At 44.4% G+C, this 19,077-nt stretch overlaps 1 protein-coding gene across 4 annotated transcripts in view; it reads left to right on the plus strand.

The window, feature by feature from the left end:
• LOC8086471 (protein MICRORCHIDIA 7) overlaps positions 612–19,077 on the plus strand; it is a 41,731-nt gene continuing 23,265 nt past the window's right edge. For 2 of the 4 annotated variants that reach the window (XM_021462889.1, XM_021462888.1), the window contains exons 1-10: positions 612–1,137; positions 3,926–4,003; positions 4,153–4,187; positions 4,273–4,363; positions 7,192–7,284; positions 7,374–7,458; positions 8,478–8,553; positions 8,839–8,964; positions 12,411–12,509; positions 12,596–12,697. In XM_021462889.1, coding sequence (XP_021318564.1) covers positions 762–1,137; positions 3,926–4,003; positions 4,153–4,187; positions 4,273–4,363; positions 7,192–7,284; positions 7,374–7,458; positions 8,478–8,553; positions 8,839–8,964; positions 12,411–12,509; positions 12,596–12,697 — 1,161 coding nt within the window. In that variant the 5' untranslated portion in view covers positions 612–761. The remainder of the gene's footprint in view (positions 1,138–3,925; positions 4,004–4,152; positions 4,188–4,272; positions 4,364–7,191; positions 7,285–7,373; positions 7,459–8,477; positions 8,554–8,838; positions 8,965–12,410; positions 12,510–12,595; positions 12,698–19,077) is intronic. The other 2 variants (XM_002446190.2, XM_021462887.1) reach the window with 2 other exon arrangements.

Genomic DNA, 19,077 nt, shown 5'->3' on the forward strand with positions numbered 1-19,077 from the left:
TAATAAATCAGTGAGATATGCAAGAATGGTGCTAAAACTTTTACCACAAATCAAACATAACATTAAATAGGCTACCATAAAATTTTTATAATAATTGGAGCAGATTTTACACTAAAAAGCATAGGCAAACATCTCCAACAAAAAAATATATTAAAATTTATGATATTTTTTATTTACTGTATAGATCTACATATGTGGAGCTGAACTAAATTTGTTTTGTAATTTTTAGTTTCTTTCTATGAATTACTACGTATTTATAAATTTTCATTCAATTTAAAAAATAAAAGAAAAGTAAACTAATGGGACAAACACTTTGCACCTAGGCTCTATACTTTGATGTGTACAGAAAATTTTGCATTCCAGCCGGTTGGTCGACAGAGATAGACACGGAAGGCTTTACACTCAGGCTCATATATTTTCTTGATTTGATATATATCGAAGATTTTATATTGGGAACTCTAAAATTTTTTTTATTTTGTATTTGTCTTCCACCCCGTTCCAAAGCGAGGCGGACGATTTTTAGGCAGACTTGGCCTAGGCAAAAGAAAGAGGAGAGGGACTATCGTGTCTTTTCACATGTGGATGATGACTCAGGATTGTGGCTGCGGGCGTGGCGTGCGACGCGAGCAAAACTGGTATATTTGTATCTGTTTTCTGTGCTGATAAAAATGCAGTGACAACCCTTAGAAATGCTATCCGAGGAAGTGCCTAGTAAAAGTTAAATCTCCCAAATTAAGAGATCCGATCCCTCGAGCCTTTTGATGAGACCATCAATGGTGAAAACCGAGGCGGCGGAGGAGCGGGGGCCCCTGTCCCGGACGGCGGCGGCGTCGGTAGCGGTCGGGGGTAGCGGCAGGAGGACCGCCACGGCGGTGATCGACCTCAGTAGCAGCGACTCCGATTCCGACGGCGAGGGTGGGGTCGGAAGCGGTAAGAGGGCGAGGGGCGCTGGAGGAGACGGCTCCGCGACGAAGCGGGCTAGGGTTTCAGCGGTCGTCGACCTGCCCCCGGGTTTCCTCGAGCCAATCCAGCCGCCGACGCTGCCGGTGCCATTGGCAGCTTGTGCGACGAAGCAGTTCTGGAAGGCCGGGGACTACGACGGAAAGCCGCTTGGTGATGGGGTGGCTCAGCCGTCAGGTACTATTCTGATACTAAAACCCTCCTGCATTCTCCTTTTGTTTCATTAATAGTTTTCCTATTGAAGAATTCGGGGGTGGTTTAGTTCATTAATTGGAAACTTATGCAATGAATCTATCGTGGTCAATATTTTTGCACCCATTATTGCTTTCTTGTTTGGCTTCTGAAAAAACATTGAAGTGGAAATAAACAGGTCCTTGTTTGTAAAAGCTTGTCCATGGATTTATTTAGGCCTTGTTTAGTTGCGATTTTTTTTTGAATTTCGCTACTGTAGCATTTTCGTTTTTATTTGACAAACGTTGCCCAATCATGAAATAACTAGGCTTAAAAGATTCGTCTTGCGATTTACAGATGAACTGTGCAATTAGTTAGTTTTTGTTTTCATCTATATTTAATACTCTATGCATGTGCCGTAAAATTTGAAAATTCGATGTGACAGGGAATCTTGAAAAGTTTTCGGTTTTTGGTGGGAACTAAACAAGGCCTTATTACAAATCATAACGCTGGACATGCAAAGTGTAGAATGATGGTTCTTGTGGCTACTGATTTTTCTAATATTGAATTTCCACGCTGATATGAAATGCAATACACTCTCTGATCCAAATTATAGTTCATCTCTACCTTTTTAGAAAATGCATAAACATTTACAATATCAAACTAGTTTAACTAAAATCTCCATGAAATATATTTTGATACTTGATAGGGCATTTATCTGAACTTGTTGATGTTAATATATTTTTCCTAAAACTTGGTCATGAAAATTAGAGAAGTTTAACTTAGACAAAGGTAAAGTGAACTATATTTGGAATGGAGGGATTTAAATTACTACTCCCTCTGTTTCATTTTATCTAGCGAAAGTTAGAATTACACAGTCTCCTAAACACTTTGATCATTCATTTGCTTTATATTATATAATTTATGCTTATAAACTTATAATCATTGAATAGTATAATTCATAGTTTTTAAGGCGAGTTAGGCGCTCAGCGAGGCGACGCCATAAACATACTATAACTTCCATAGGACAGCACAAACATACACTTAGGAGGTGTTTGAGACTGCTTCACAAACTCTGCTCCACAAACTCCAGTTTTTTGTGGAGCTGCTCCACAAAAAACTGGAGTTTGTGGAGTACCTCTTTAGGTGCTCTCACAACTCCACCCTTTTTTCTCGAACTGAGTGCGTGGAGCTGAAACTGTTTGGCTAAAAAACATGGAGCGGAGCTGAAAAACGTGGAGCAGAGCAGTCCCAAACACCCCCTTATACATACCTTTCTGCTGCCAATTCTGGAGCCCATGTAGCAGTGGTCCTCCTGTTTCCAGTTGTCTTCTTCCATCTGCCATACAGCCTCTAACAAGTTTCAACATGTGTACTCATTAATATAATTATGTAACTGAAATACTTTGTAATCTAATCAGATTAAATATGGATAGTGAAATACCTTTTGATGATCTGAGCTCTCTTTTCTTCTCCCAAACAGCAAGCTGCATATACAATAAAGAATTTAGCAACAGCAAGGAAATTCAGCAACAGAAGACACAAGTAAATACCAATATATCATCATTACATCAGCCCATAAACTTAGATAAGAGTCTTAGTGGCATAGTTAGCAACATTACAAACATTACAGAAATATAGATAAGAGTCTTAGTGGCATAGTTAGCCACATTACAAGCAGTTCACAAATATAAGTAGTCGACAGCCACAATTACATAACATAGCCAACCTCCAAAAGTTAGTCTCTCATGGCATGCTAAGTAGTGCACAAGTACAACACAATTAATTTTAGCGCAGATCTGAAATCTGCTAGCAGCCAACTCTTAACAGTCAATATCCATCAAACTCATCAAGGATGTTTGGAGCCTCCATGTTTCCGCTGCCACTGTTGGAGCCATTGGGATCCTGCTCACAATCACTCACATCAGCATCGTCATGTGAATCTTCATCTTCCTCTTCTTCATTGGACAAACCCAAATCATGTGGATCTTCATATCTTGCACGCTTGCTGCTGGCATTCCTTGGAAGATTGCGGCCTCGTAGCGAGCTTGATGCACCAACAGCTTCATCCACATGTTCCCATGTAAGGCCATTACCATTGTGACCATTGTCACACTCACAGGCACCTTGAGGATGAACATAGGAGGAATCAGCCCACTCATTGTCCCAGTCAAACTCCTCAATGACCAAAGGATAAAATTTTTTCCCTTTTTTCTCACGCCGGATTCAGGTGTGCCGCCACACTCTCCTCCCTTCCTCTCTCTCCTTCCTATCCCTCTCCCTCTCCCTCTCTCAATTGAACTGATGCAATGGGGATTGTGGAGGGCGGGAGCTGTAGGCGCGCAACGACTTCTTTCCCCTGCATGCGAATCGCTCTGCTCTTTTCCCGCGTGAGCCCGCGGGGCCGCTCTTTTCCGCGCTGTTTCTGTCTTACGGTGTCCGCCTCGGAGAAAAGGACGACTAGGTGATGCCGTCCGCTGCCTTATGACGCCATATGCGAGATGGACACGGTGACTACGAGGCCCCATTTCAAAACTCGCTCGGACGCCTAGGCATCACCTAGGCGACACCTTAAAAACTATGGTATAATTCCTTACAAATCTATTCAGTTAAAGTTTGCATCATAATAGTTAAAAGTTATTAGCCTAATTATTGGTCAAAGTTTTTAAAGTTTGAATTTTGATATGGAACGGAGGTAGTAGTACTAGTGTTATTGTGGTGTATGTTGTCACCTGTGTTTGTATCTGTGATGTTTCTAGTTTTTTACTTTGTTCTCTTGTGTTTCTCATTTCAGTCTCTGGAATGGATCATGTTCGTGTGCACCCTAGATTTCTGCACTCAAACGCAACAAGTCACAAGTGGGCCCTAGGTGGTATGGTCTTCCTCTTCATTTTGCCTTAATTCCTATCTTTTTATGTAACATGCTGAATCAGAGTTCTGACACACCACTCAGCAATATGTTACTGAATTATGTGGTAAACTAGTCATATTATTTGGCTAATCTATGCTATGATATTACAGCTTTGGCTGAGCTGCTGGACAATTCTCTTGATGAAGTAAGCTTAAATGGAAATATTAATCATTCCTTCTTTTTAACAAGAATGATTGCATGCTTATCTAGTAGTATGTATTCTTTTAAAGGTTATAAATGGAGCTACCTATGTGAACATAGATGTGTTAGAGAATGACAAAGGCATCGATAAAGAGAAGTCCAGAATGCTTCTTGTTGAAGGTGCATAACTTACTCATACTTTACATTGTTTACATTTATGTCAGCTGACATGATTATTTTTGTTTGCTTGATCTGACTAGAAGTAACAAAGTTTTCCTTTAGCAATGAGTATACCCCCACTAATATTATTTCTCTTCCATGTTGCGCCACATCATCACCATGGTTTTGGACGTCCGATCTTAAGTTTCCATCTCCATCCTAACTGTTAGGGTCTGTTTGGTTTGAGGACAAAGGTGGATGGGATATGATCATCCATGGGTTTCGGGATATGAATATCTTTGGTTGGATGGATGGGATGAGCCTTTTTCTGTTTGGTTAGATGGATGAGAGTGGATGAGATGAGAATACTTGAATAACTGTACTTATATTATTTAAAAGTAACAACTAATTATACAATAATGAATATGCACTAACACTAATTATGTCATGATAATCTCTAATTACAAATAACATATGTTAATTAGCACCACTATTATTAAAATGCAATAATCATCATATTACTCTTGCCAGTATCAAAATTAACATATTATTGCTTAGTCATCCGAACGTTATTTGACTTTTGTTTTAGTTCATATTAGTAGGGTGCAGGTATTGCAATGGATCTAAACAACCAATCATCACAAGGCCTGTTAGAGTACGTAAGGGACCTAATGGGCTATGGCGCCAGCCCAGGCCTAGTGTTAGAGTACATAAGGGACCTATTGGGCTGGGCTGGCGCCATAGCCCATTAGTGTTAGGGTTAATTAGAGATAAGGGTCGCTTGCTTAGGGGTCAAGTAAGCCTTGCTTGTAAGTCAAGGAAACCTCTCTATATAACGAGAGATGTATCAATCTAATGAAGCAAAAATTAAGAAGGAAAACCCTTCCCTCTTGCCCGGCCGTGGGCAAGGCCCCCGGTCGGCCTCCTCTCGCCCTCGCAGCCCTAGCCGCCACAACACCCACGTGAACAGTACACGCGAGCACTGTAGCTCCGCGGGTACTGTAGCACGCCAGCAGTCACTGCTTCCCCATCTCACCCCTCTCGATCCTAGCTGCCACATAACAAGGCCACTTGAATATAATTGTGTTGATGATTTCATCCTGGGTAAAGGATCCTCTGTTGGACATGCATATGTGTGCTTAAGTCAATCTGCAAAATCCTCCAAGATGGAGATGGTAGATCCTACTATCAGTTATTTAGTATCAACTATCAAATACAAAGAAACAGTCATTTGACTTTGGCAAATGCCATGACTTGTCCTGCTGTATTGATTTGAAATGTTGAGTGGAGTTGGCTATACAATATTTTATACGATGTCATTTTCATGTGTAGTGTACATGAGATGCCATTATATTTTTCCATACTGTTAGAACGGCATTATCCTAGTCATTACTAGCCCTCATATCTTGGCCATTATTGGCCCTAAATTCAGATCATATATGCATTGTACATCCTGTATGGATTAGGCTAGATTAGATGAAATTAGAGCATTTTAATTCTTTTCCTTACATGTACACTCACTTTTGTGTAAGTAAAGCCATATATAAATGGAGAAATGATTACGCTCATTCTATTCTATTAGCTTTCATGGTATCAGCCTTATAAACATCCTGCCTTTCTCCTCATTTTCTCTCTTCCTGCTCCTCTCTCTCCCATGGGTGAGCAGCCACAAGCAGATTCTGCTGCCATACTAGATGCATTCGTTGCTACTGCTCTTCCCCATCCACAGCCAGCTAATATTGCTGCTGCTCTAGCAGCCATCGACGTCCGCTCTCATATCCCTCTTATTCTAGAGCTCAACTAACAGCAGATGGCATAAGCCTTTCCACACTCTTGTGGGCAAATTCAGTGCCATGCATCATGTTGATGGCACAGCAGCACTGGAGCCCCCTACTCCTGCTTGGAGGGCAACTGATATGCCATGCACTCTCTCATCTACTACTCAGTTTCAGAGGAGATCCTCAGCAGTGTCCTCATGCAGGATGCCACGGCACATGCCATCTGGACTGCTGTCGAGGGACTCTCCTATGACAACAAAGCTTCATGTGCCCTTGTGCTTGAGGCGGAGTTCTGGACCACAGAACAAGGTGACCAGATGGTGTTCCAGTACTCGCAACGCCTGAATACTCTGGTCAACTCTCTGTTATTGGTCAACAAGGCTCCCCTGACACTGGTGTTGCAGCTGCAGAGCTGCTTCGGGGCCTGAACCCCAGCTTGCATTCCATGGTGGTTATCATTAAGACGCAGTTCCTGCTGCCATCCTTCCTCCAGGTTTTGATATGAACCCGCTAGGGTTGATGTCCTCATCAGGTTTGCTCCCTCCTGATTCTTGAGGAGGAGGCTGATCTTCGCAGCAGGAAGCCTTCATCGACCACTGGTCTCCTCGCGTCCCTCTGGCAGCAAAACCAGCACCCCTCCCTCCGGCTCAACCACTGGGAACTCGACTCCTGGAAATTCCTGGTGCAAGAAAAACAAGCTGCGCAATAAGTCTTGGGACTCCAAGAACCATGCTTCTCATCCGCAAGCGCTCACAGACCTCAGCTTTCCCACCTACAATCCGTGGACTGGTACTTTTCAGATGTGGCCAGTGCCTCCCACACCTCCAGCTGTGTCTCAGGGAATTCTCAGTCGTGGTCCAGAGAGCACTGTAATAGGCATCTTCTTGAATGAATTCTAAATCACAATCGGCTTAGTGCTATTTTTGATCCTGTATGTATGCAATATACAACTTGGCAACGTTGGAAATCTGTGATACATCTGTCAGATGATGTGGGTGGACCTCTGGAGCCACTGCTGGCATACAGGTAATCATGTTATAGCTGATTCCTTTTCTTGTTAATTGCCCACAGATGATGGTGGTGGAATGGACCCTGATAAAATGCGGCAATGCATGTCCTTGGGTTATTCAGTTAAGAGCAAAGTTGCTAGTACTATTGGACAATGTGAGTTTTGAAGAATAAATTGTCTTAGCCCATAAAATATTTTGGTCAAAGTTTGATGCATTCAATGTCCTTAATTTGTTGCCTTGCAGATGGTAATGGTTTCAAGACGAGTACAATGAGGCTTGGTGCTGATGTTTTGGTCTTCTCCCGTAGTCGTGGAAAATCAGGCAAAAGGTTGTGGTTGTGGTCCAGTTTTATTATCTTAACTTACAATGTAACAATAAATATTCTTGAAGATGCCTGTTATCTTGATTATTGTCTAGGATTTGAAACCATAATATGCTTTTACACAAACAGGAGACAGAAGTTTGTTTGGTTCGTGAAGTTTTTTATGGATGCTTTTATATGATCTTGGTAGCACAGAAATATGTGTTCAGTTTGGATGTCTGTTCAAGATTTAGGGTTAGTGTCAGCTTCTACCAAACAGATATTTTGAACCAGCCTTTCCCTAGAAGCTGTTTTTCAGCTCCTCACACATGCAGAGGAACCTAGGTGAAGCTAAAAATACTAGCTTCTCCTAGCTCTCGCTCTCTCTCTTCTATGTTCCTAGAGAAGCTGGTTTAGCTAACGTTTTTGAAAACAGCTTCAGTTTCACTGGTGAAGCTGCTTGTTGAATAGCCTGCTGCTCTCATATCTGTCCTTGTCATAGGTGATAGATAACTGTCAATCTCCTGTTTAGCTAATAGGGTCATATTAGGTCTGGTCTGTTGACCCTAGGTCAGCAAGTTCCCTAGCTTGGTCAATAAGCTTTTCTTGGCAGTCACATCTAGGCCTTGTTTGGACGCCCATGTATCCACCTCAGTTCATGTGTGTTGGAGTGGTTTACATGGGCATCCAAACAAGCCCTTAGGCCATAAGTCAAGGTCTTTATATAGGCTGTAAGAAAGCTACGAGGGCTGTTTGGGCTGTTTTTATGTACTCCTACAAATAGAAGCTTAGTCTTCGCAACATAACTCATACAAATAGAAGCTACTTTAGATTGGCTTCATGAAAATGGCATCAGTAGGGTCTTACTAACAGATGATGAGAAGCAGTGGCAATAGATATTGAGTCAGGGATGACACAAAGGGAGGAATGGTTGTAGTAATTTGTAAATGTGTTATGACTTGTCATTTTTACCTCAATCCATTTTGAGTAACTTCTCAGCAAACTGACACCTTTTCACTTATAAATACTTTTTGGTTGGCACGAAGGCCTACTCAAAGCATTGGCATGCTATCTTATACGTTTCTTAGGAGCACTGGCAAAGAGGACATCATTGTTCCAATGGTAACATCTATTCCTTCATGATTTTCTTATATCTTCAATTGAATTATTTGAATACCATTCATTCTTAACAATCACTGTATTGTCTTGTGAACATTTTGTATATTTTTGACATACTTGAGTCTGTTGTTTGACTATTATTTTCTATGAAGAATAATTTGCTGGACATTTTGTGTGTTGTGTCTATAAGTTGTTTGGCAGTCCTTTTATTTTGAGGCACAAAATCAACTTCTTGATCTTTGAATAGACTGGTACAATCTGACATTGTGATTTTATCACTTACTGCAGATTGATTATGAATATAAACAAGGTTGGGAAAGAATGGTCCGGACTACATTAGATGATTGGAGCACAAGCTTGCAAACCATCATTACATGGTCTCCATATTCAACTGAAGCAGAATTACTTGAACAGGTATAGTTGATGCCATGTATGATTGTACTGTGCATTTCTCAAGGCTTCTTTACATGGTGCTTGCTTTTGAGAGTAAGAACATGTCTAACTTTGTTGGTAAAGTACTAAAGTGATTGCTTGTTGAGCAATGATACTTAGGACTAGTTGTCACAATACATGGTAAAAAAAGAAGAGGAAAATTATTGTAGAAAACGAAGATTCTTAAGGCATTCCTTGGTGACAAGTTGTATCTTGCCACATGGGTCTAAGCCTTGTTGCCTGTACTGGAGTCTCCATCGATGCCTTACTGGCTTACCGCTGTAATAACCATGTAGGAAGGTATTAATGCGCTTGCTGCAAGTAAAAAGTAGTGTATTCATGATAGGCATAGGCTGTGAAATTTTATTTAGAAATTGCAAATACCCTCTCCCTGTAAGTCACTGCAACTTGGAGATGCTAAGCCTAGTAAAGCTAAACTTTGGTGCAAAATCCCTGTGATGATGCTTGGGAGATGCTGTGTCAGCATATCAGCTGTGATATGGCCGTAGGTGCTAATTTATGCTGGAAGTTGTCTATCTCATTATTGGGCCAACCCTAGAAGGGTGGCTGTATAACACAGTCATACATGGGCCTCATGGGCCTACTCATACTCATACTCTTAACACCCCCCGCAATCTGAACTACCGTCGCAGCGGAGAGTAACAGACTGGACACGAAAACACGAAAAGAAGTACAACACACGAACCCCCCACAGACGCAACTAGCCACTGGTGATGTTGAGGCTAGAGCGGAACTCGGTGAAGGTCGAGGACGGAAGACCCTTGGTGAAGATGTCGGCGAACTGGGAGGTAGTCGGGACGTGGAGGACCCGAACATCGCCGATGGCGACCTGATCCCGAACGAAGTGGAGATCGATCTCCACATGCTTGGTCCTCTGGTGCTGGACCGGATTGGTGGAGAGGTACACCGCATTGACGTTGTCGCAATAGATCAGCGCGCTCCGGGAGCTCGGCGAGGAGCTGCCGGAGCCAAGAAGCCTCAGCCACACCGTTAGCAACAACGGCTGTACTCCGCCTCGGCACTGGACCGAGAGACAACCGGCTGGCGCTTGGAAGATCAGGACACCAGGTTGCCGCCTAGGAAGACAGCGTAACCGGAGGTGGAGCGGCGAGTGTCCGGACACCCGGCCCAGTCGGTGTTAGTGTAGACGATGAGCTCGGTGGAGGACGACCGTCGGTGAAGGAGACCGAAGTCGACGGTGCCGCGGAGGTAGCGAAGGATCCACTTGAGAGTGATGAGGTGTGGCTCCCAGGGATCATGCATATGGAGACAAATCTGCTGAACTGCATAGGTGATGTCAGGCCGGGTGAAGGTGAGGTACTGAAGTGCACCGGCAAGACTCCGATATGCAGTGGGATCTGTCACTGGGGTACCCTCAGCCTTCGATAGCTTGCCCTGTGTGTCAATCGGAGTGGAGTAGGGCTTGCAGCCAGTCATCCCAGTTCGCTCCAGGATATCAAGAGTGTGCTGCCGCTGGTGAAGGAGTAACTCGGCAGGATGAGGCTCAACAGTGACCCCGAGGAAGTGGTGGAGCTGACCCAGATTCTTCATAGCAAACTCCTGCTGAAGTGAGGCTATGATCCGACGAAGGAGGGACTCACTGGAGGCTGTGAGGACAATGTCATCAACATAGAGCAACAGATACACAGTCTCAGCACCATGTTGATAGATGAACAGAGAAGTGTCTGACTTGGCCTCCACAAATCCTTGGCCTCCACAAATCCCAGGGTCAGTAGGAAAGCAGCAAACCGATGGTTCCATGCCCGGGGGGCCTGCTTGAGGCCGTAGAGAGATTAGTTGAGCCGACATACCATGTCGGGACAAGAAGAGTCAACAAACCCCGCCGGCTAGGTGCAGTAGACTGTCTCAATGAGAACGCCATGCAGGAAGGCATTCTTGACGTCCAGCTGATGCACAGGCCACCCGCGAGTGAGAGCCAGCGAGAGGACCGTGCGGACGGTAGCCGGCTTGACCACTGGGCTGAAGTCTCATCGTAGTCGACCCCGGGGCACTGAGTGAAGCCCCAGAGAACCCAGCGAGCCTTGTACCGCTCAAGAGTGCTGTCAGCCCGGCGCTTGTGAGTCCAGGTACACTTGCCGGTGACGATGTTGGAGCCTGGCGGACGTGGCACTAGATCCCACGTCTGGTTGGCGAGGAGGGCCACATACTCCTCTTCCATCGCGCGGCGCCAGTGAGTGTCTATCAAGGCCTCGCGGACGGAAGAGGGTACTGGGGAGACCTGTGAGTCCTTGGGCATCGTTGAAAGAGCCCGGGGCTGCAGTGTACCAGCCGCGTGTCGCGTCACCATAGGGTGAACATGACGCGGGTGTCGGTGAAGAACCGGTGGGTGGTACACCGGCGTCGCGACACGGGCAGCTGGGGGCCTCGGCGGCGGTGTCGGTGTCGCCGGCGGGGAAGACGCCGCCGCCACCACGGGGTGCACCCTGGCCATCCTTCCACAACCCATGGTCAGGGCGCATCTCCATGTGGCCATTCCAGGCTCCCGGCGGTGAGCCTTGCTCGCCGGCAGCCATGCTCGCTGGTGCTTCCCCGGGGTTTCCCTCCGCGACCCCGGGCCAACCCTAGAAGGGTGGCTGTATAACACAGTCATACATGGGCCTCATGGGCCTACTCATACTCTACTCTAACAATTTAAGATGCTAGTGTGGAAGGTAGGGGGAGGGGTTGAGGGTTATACGAACTAAGATCACAAGACTTGTGGCTTGTTGTTTATGGAGGGAACTGAATTGACACATCTGATACAGTGAGCTCTAGTACTTAGTTACATCATCCCCTTCTTTCCATGTTGGCATCCTGATTCCTGACATCATGTGGAGTACTGGAAGTGAGATCTACCTTTAGGTCTTGTTTGAATGCCCATGTATTCACCTCAATGTGGATTGAAGTGGAACTTAAACTAATTTCCACTCCAATCCACTCCAGCACATGTGGATTGAGGTGAACACATGTGCATCCGAACAAGGCCTTAGGTGAGGTTTCGAATTGGTGTTGAGTTGTCAAGTGGCAAGTGCAGGAAACACAAGGGTATTTACATCTTTAAGTGATATCTACATGGTATTTACAATTTTCCTTGAATTTTATTTTCAGTACTTTTAGAGCATGCTTTGTTTCATTGGATGTGTCCTTTTATTTATTCTTGTTACAAATGACCATATTGTGCTGTAGTTTCATGATTCACATGGAAAACCAAAATATATTGTGGAAAGAAGGTAAACTATATGGAAAGCTGTTCATCTGATTTCTAAAATGCCACAATGTCTTTAATTTTCAACTTGTAATTTTTAATTGCGTGCATCTTATTTTTTTTTTGTTTGAACACAATTACATGCATCTTATTTTACTTTTAGAATGCACTAGATTATAGCATTCCATGTGGGCTTTTGCAGTTTAGTTCTATGAAAGATCGAGGGACACGAATTATTATTTACAATCTTTGGGAGGATGACCAAGGGGACTTGGAGTTGGATTTTGATGCTGAAGTACATGTAAGTTCCAGTGACCAAGGACTGTAGGCTATACCACCGTTTTAGTTAAGCTGCTCACTATGATTCTATTGATGTCAACATGGCAGGATATTCAACTCAGAGGTGGTAATCGCGATGAGAAAAATATCCAGATGGCAAAGCAGTTCCCAAACTCCAAGCATTACCTCACATATAGGCATTCATTGAGAGTAAGTTTGATGTATGCATACTCTAGTTGGTAGTAAATTGATGATGTAATGTATATAATTGATCCCTTTTTTATTGCGTTATACCTTTTTTTTTGCTATTAGTCACTAAACAGTAGGTGTGTTTGGTTCTGCTGAAGAAGCATGCCTCACCTCACCCAGCGAGAAACTGGAGAGAAAAATGCATTTGGTTTTCTTGCCTGTTGCCCCGATTTCTTTGCAAGCGAGTTTTTTCTTGCTGGCTGGGAGAGCCGAATGAGCCCTGCTCAATGGCCAAGGTTAGCCTTGCCTGGCTAGACGAGGCCAGGCAAAACTTGCCGTGCATCCAAACATGCTCAGTGTTTGCAGTTCAAATTATTTATGTAGATTATTTTTTAATACAAAATTTTTCTTTAGTACATCCTGCCTTTTATAATTTTAGCAGTGGCTTGGCATAGTTCAGTTTCTGACTAAATAAAAGTTTTTTTTTTGTGTGTGTGTGCGCGCGCGCAAACATGCACAAGAGTTGCATGTCATTTGATTAATGAAGAAGAGTACACGAGAGGGACAAAGTCTCCCTTAAACACATGCAAAACTCTCACACACAGCCACACTACAACCAGGAGAATAGTAGAAACGCCCTTTTCAATAGCAAGTGACCAACAAGCTACCAAGACTAGAAGTATTACCAACCAGGCCCGACCAACAGCTCCTGGAGCACATTTGTTCCAGTGGAGCACCACACATTGCATTCATTGGTGACAGCTTGCAGTACAGCCGTGACTCTCAGACTTGCGCCATTAAAGACACAATCATTCCGATGTTTCCAGATTCAAGCGGGCCTGTCCGCCATCCCACAAATTTGCAGGCTCATGGACAGGCCCGCTTGCATCTCTAAAGTTGGATCAATGGGTATTAAGTTCAATCTCTGGAGTATTATAAATTACCTTATGTCTCTGCTGTGCGCAAATTGTGAGAAGATATATACTAATTGGGAAGATTTGGTGGCTCTATTATCAACAATTTCTTGCTTCTAAATTAGAAGACATAGGATCCTGTGCATGACATTTTCTTTAACATTGATTTACCGAGTTTATTGATGCATTCCTTCACTATGGTAACAGCATTGTGTTCTGTGTGGTACCTCACCACCACCACACAGCCAAGCTCATATGGGGCATGTGTTGTGTTGAGGCTAGAACATGTCAACCTGGCGTGACAGCAAATTATATCAGCACTTAGTACATACAAAGTGTCAGATATAATCCTTGTATCTACTGCTTATCTAGATAGTACTAACAGTAGTCTTTTGTTAGCAGCCAACATATGTAAGTTGGTTCTTTTAGTTACTCCGTGGGCAGTAAGAGTAGTCCAGCTGTCTCCGTCAATCTGCAGTAGAAGTCAATTTAGACTTTGCTTACAGCAGCAGTAGGGGAATATGTCAGACTACTACCCAGTAGTATTCAAATCTGTTTTTACTAGTAGCTGGGACAAAAAAAAAAATTTAAAAAACTCGACCTGAGGCAGTATGATTGCCCCCACAGCATTTTCCAATAAGAAGACTTCATCAGGCCAAGAAAACCGCTGGCCCCACCCTTACACAGCAGAATCCGTTGCCCATGTGAGAATTGGGCCGGGCCTTAGCCCTGTGCTTCTTTGGTTTATGGAGCGAAGAGGGGATCTTTTTTTACCTCAGCCTAAAATTTGCTCCCATGGGGAGTCAAACCCAAGACCTGAGGCATGCTACTCAGACGTCCTAACCACTAGGCTAGGCACCCTTTCGCTAGTAGCTGGGATAAGAGCAGTACAGTAGTAAGGTTGGTTTACAAACCGACTTCACATGTCTATAAATAAATATGTATGCCTATATGCAATGAAAGGCAAAGCCAGTTTGCTTTAAAACAGAAACTGTGATAGCTAGTCTATTCACCCCTTCTCATCCTATAGCTGCTGGCTGCTGCACTACTAACACAAAGGTGCTAAACTAGCCATCTGTTTGTTTCACCCATGGGTACCTTAATATTGTTGTAGTATTAGCATAATAGTACACATTACACTGCAATAGATAACTATCATTGGCATTACACTGTAGCACCATATGCATGCATCAGTAACAGAAAGCAAATAAAAAGCGGAGCTGAAAAGTAATGCATATGCATGCACATGTTATGAGGGAAGGGTATACACAGTTTTGAATGTGGAGGAAGATGAATTGAGCACAAAAATGATGGCATGAGTCTTTACTGCAGAAGGGAGGTTTTGCGGAGTGTAGGAAGCAGGGGTATTAGAGCAGTGAGGACAGGTGGAGCAAGTGGTGGTGCGGACTGCGGTGGTGCCTTGGGTTCTTGGAAGACTTGCAGTTTGCTTCCAATATTAAAACCTCTTGCTTCCCCTCCTCTCACTCGCTTAACAAGTTAACATTTAGTTTTATTCTTTTGGCCCCTTTTTTTTTTCCTTCTCTTACATCCTTTTGCGATCTGTTTCACATTCATGCTCCTGGACTCTGGAGCATAATCAAATGAATATTATGGTTCTTGTGTGTCCACAATTTTGAATAGATGGCTGCATTTGATCAATTTTAATCATTTGCATACTTAAACAGAACTCAAAGTCCTCTCAACACGAAAAATCCTTAGTATTGCAGATTGCTTTATTCACATAATAGCTTAGAAGCAGCACCTCTTGGCTCATGATTGAGACAGATTTAATGCAGTTTTATCTAGAATATTATTGTGTTTACTTATTCTCGAACACGCAGGAGAGCTGCGTATCTTTGTATTAAGAAGAAAAGAGGGGCAAGAGCCCTTACAACACAACCACACTCCTAATCTCTTAGAAAAACACAGCCTTTTACTAAGACAAAAAAGGACCTCGCCTCCACAAAAAGAACCGTACTGGCTATCTACAGGCTCATGAGAAGAGCTTCCCTGAGCCTTTGCAAGACTCCAGTAACGTTGTTCCTCACTTGCGAGCAGCAATGCTCCAGCCAAGTTAGGAGTACTATAAAAAATGCATCGATTGCGATCGTTCCAAATTGTCCATGCCCCAAGGATGATAAGCGAATTGAGTTCTTTTTTGTGTGAATCATCCATTCTTGACTCTGCCTTGGCCCACCATTCATCAAAGGAGGGTTCATCTTGTTGTGGTGAAGAGGCCTGTAAACCCACTTTCCGCAGCAAAACAAACCAAAATTCTCGCGCAAACACATGATACTAACAGATGATTGATAGTTTCTACCTCCTGATCGCAATGGGGGCAGCGAGTAGGATGTGGGAGACCTCAGCGTGCAAGCCAAGCATTTGTTATGCGCTGCCAACCACATAAAGAAGTGGCATTTTCCAGGAGCCCAAGTTTTCCAAATAGGCTCCCAAGGTCTATGTAGTGGAGCCAATGAAGAAGGCATCATGCAGAGTTTGCAGAATATTGGCCTGATGTTGAGAGCCGCCATACATGAGCATCCTCCACTCCAGGCTGCAGAATCACCTCCGAGAGAATATCCCATAGCACTAAGAATTCAGTGATGATTCCAACAGTTTGAGCTCTTTGGATATCTGCAATCCAGCCATGGTTAGTAAGGGCTTCCAGCACAGTCCTCTTATTAGCTCTTCTCCTGTTAACGATGGCAAAAATTTGTGGAGCAAGATCAGCTACTTGTTGTCCATTGATCCATCTATCCTTCCAGAATAATGTGCGAGCACCATCACCCACTTCTGAAATGATTGCCACGGAGAAGAGAGCTTTTACTGAAGGATGAACTTGGATAGGAAAGGCCGACCATGGTTTATTGGGTTCAGTTTTCTGAAGCCACAGCCATCTCATTCCAAGTGCCCATCCCAGAGGTTGCAAGTCATAGATTCCATCCAAGCCCTCCAAGCTCTGGAGGTCGGTAGACCTTGGGCCATGCAACAAGACAATGCCCACCTTTCACATCTTCGCGTCCTTTCCAGAAAAATCCCCTTCTTATTTTATCTATTGCCTTTAGAGCCCATGCTGGAAGGTCCAAGGCCATTGCCAAATAGACTAAAGTTGAGGTGAGTACAAAATTGGATTAGTATTCTTCTCCCAACTCGAGAGAGCAGGTCTGCTTTCCAGCCAGGCAACAAATCTGCAGTTCTGTCAATTATTGGCTGGACTTGTGCTGTAGTTAGTTTATGCATAGATAAAGGTATACCAAGATACTTGCATGGGAAATCCAGAATTTCACATGGCAATCATTCTTGCAGCACCATAATATCAGTCTCTGAGCATTGGATGGGATAAGCATTGCTTTTTTCGTAAATTAGTTTTTGAGACCAGATGCTTCCCCATGAAGTTGGAGAATGTCCAAGATTAAATCAATGTCACTAGAAGTGGGTCGAAGGAATAAAACAACATCATCTGCATACAGGTAAATCCGACGAGACAAAGCCCGAGTTGCAAGCGGTTGCAAAAGTCCCTCAGTCGAGGCCTTTGCCACCATATGAGCAAGTACATCCATCACCAATATAAAGAGCGTAGGTGATAACGGATCACCTTGTTGCCTGTTAGAGTTTGTGATTCCTTGATTAGGCTAACCCTAGGAGGGTAGCAATATAGTATAGCATACATGGGCCTCATGGGCCTAGCCACATGGGCCAATACTCACTCCTATACTCCAACACCCCCCGCAGTCTGGACTACCGCGACTGTACACGAAAAGAAGTACAACACACCCCACAGACGCAACTAGCCACTGGTGATGTTGAGGCTGGAGCGAAACTTGATGAAGGTCGAGGACGGGAGACCCTTGGTGAAGATGTCGGCGAACTGGGAGGTGGTCGGGACATGGAGGACCCGAACATCGCCGATGGCGACCCGATCGCGGACGAAGTGTAGATCGATCTCTACATGCTTGGTCTTCTGGTGCTGAACCGGATTGGTGGAGAGGTACACCGCACTGACGTTGTCGCAGTAGACCAGGGCGCTTCGGGGGAGAGGGCTGTGAAGCTCGACGAGGAGCTGCCGGAGCCAGGAAGCCTCAGCCACGCCGTTAGCGACAGCGTGGTACTACGCCTCGGCACTGGAGCGGGAGACGACCGGCTGGCGCTTGTACGACCAGGACACCAGGTTGCCGCCTAGGAAGACGGCGTAGCCGGAGGTAGAGTGGCGAGTGTCCGGACACCCGGTCCAATCGGCGTCAGTGTAGACGACGAGCTCGGTGGAGGACGACCGTCGGTGAAGGAGACCGAAGTCGACGGTGCCGCGGAGGTAGCGAAGGATCCGCTTGAGAGCGGTGAGGTGTGGCTCCCGGGGATCATGCATATGGAGACATATCTGCTGAACTGCATAGGTGATGTCCGGCCGGGTGAAGGTGAGATACTGAAGTGCCCCGGCAAGACTCTGATATGCAGTGGGATCTGTCACTGGGGTACCCTCTTCCTCTGATACTTTGCCCTGTGTGTCAACTGGAGTGGAGCAGGGCTTGCAGTCAGTCATCCCAGCTCTCTCCAGGATATCAAGAGTGTACTGCCACTGGTGAAGGAGTAATCTAGCAGGTAGAGAGGTGATCTTTGTTGGGAGTGCTATGAAGTACTCTCTTGCTCTATTGTGTGTGTTGTTCTCAGATCGTCGAACTAGGAAATCTGGAATTCTCTTTTCTATGGTGGATGGTAGTGAGGTTGCCTTGAGAGTGGAGGACATACGAGTGGTGTGTCATTATCCTGACGTGTTTCCTGCTGAACTTCCAAGTATTCCTCCTGAGCGTGATGCAGTTTTTGAAATTAAGTTGGTTCCTGGTACGCAGCCAATCCATAAGACTCCGTATCGGATGGCTCCAAAAGAGCAGGTTGAGTTGAAGAGGCAGTTGGATGATCTTCTTGCTAAGGGTTTTATTAGACCTAGCAAGTCACCTTGGGCTTTCCCTGTGCTATTTGTGGAGAAGAAGGATGGTACTAAGAGGTTATGTGTGGATTATCGAGATCTTAATCGGGTAACCATCAAGAATAAATATCCTTTACCGCGTATTGAAGTGCTCTTTGAGCAATTGTGAGGTGCCAAGGTATTCTCTAAGATTGACTTGAATTCTGGCTATCATCAGTTGAGAATACGGGAGGAAGATATAGAGAAGACAGCTTTTAGCACCAGGTATGGGCATTATGAATATATTGTTATGTCTTTTGGACTAACAAATGCCCCTGCTGTGTTTATGGAAGCAATGAATAGGATGCTACATGAGTACTTGGATGATTTTGTCGTTGTTTTCCTTGACGATATCTTGATTTACTCTAAGTCCGAGGAAGAGCATGAGCTGCATCTTAGCCTTGTTCTTGATGCCCTTCGGAAGAATCAATTTTATGGGAAATTGAAGAAGTGCGCTTTTTGGCTCTCTGAAGTGGCTTTTCTAGGTCATGTTATTAATCAACATGGCATTTCAGTGGATCCCAAGA

The sequence above is a fragment of the Sorghum bicolor genome, chromosome 6, assembly GCF_000003195.3.
Source record: "Sorghum bicolor cultivar BTx623 chromosome 6, Sorghum_bicolor_NCBIv3, whole genome shotgun sequence".
In the NCBI taxonomy this organism is placed as follows: domain Eukaryota; kingdom Viridiplantae; phylum Streptophyta; class Magnoliopsida; order Poales; family Poaceae; genus Sorghum; species Sorghum bicolor.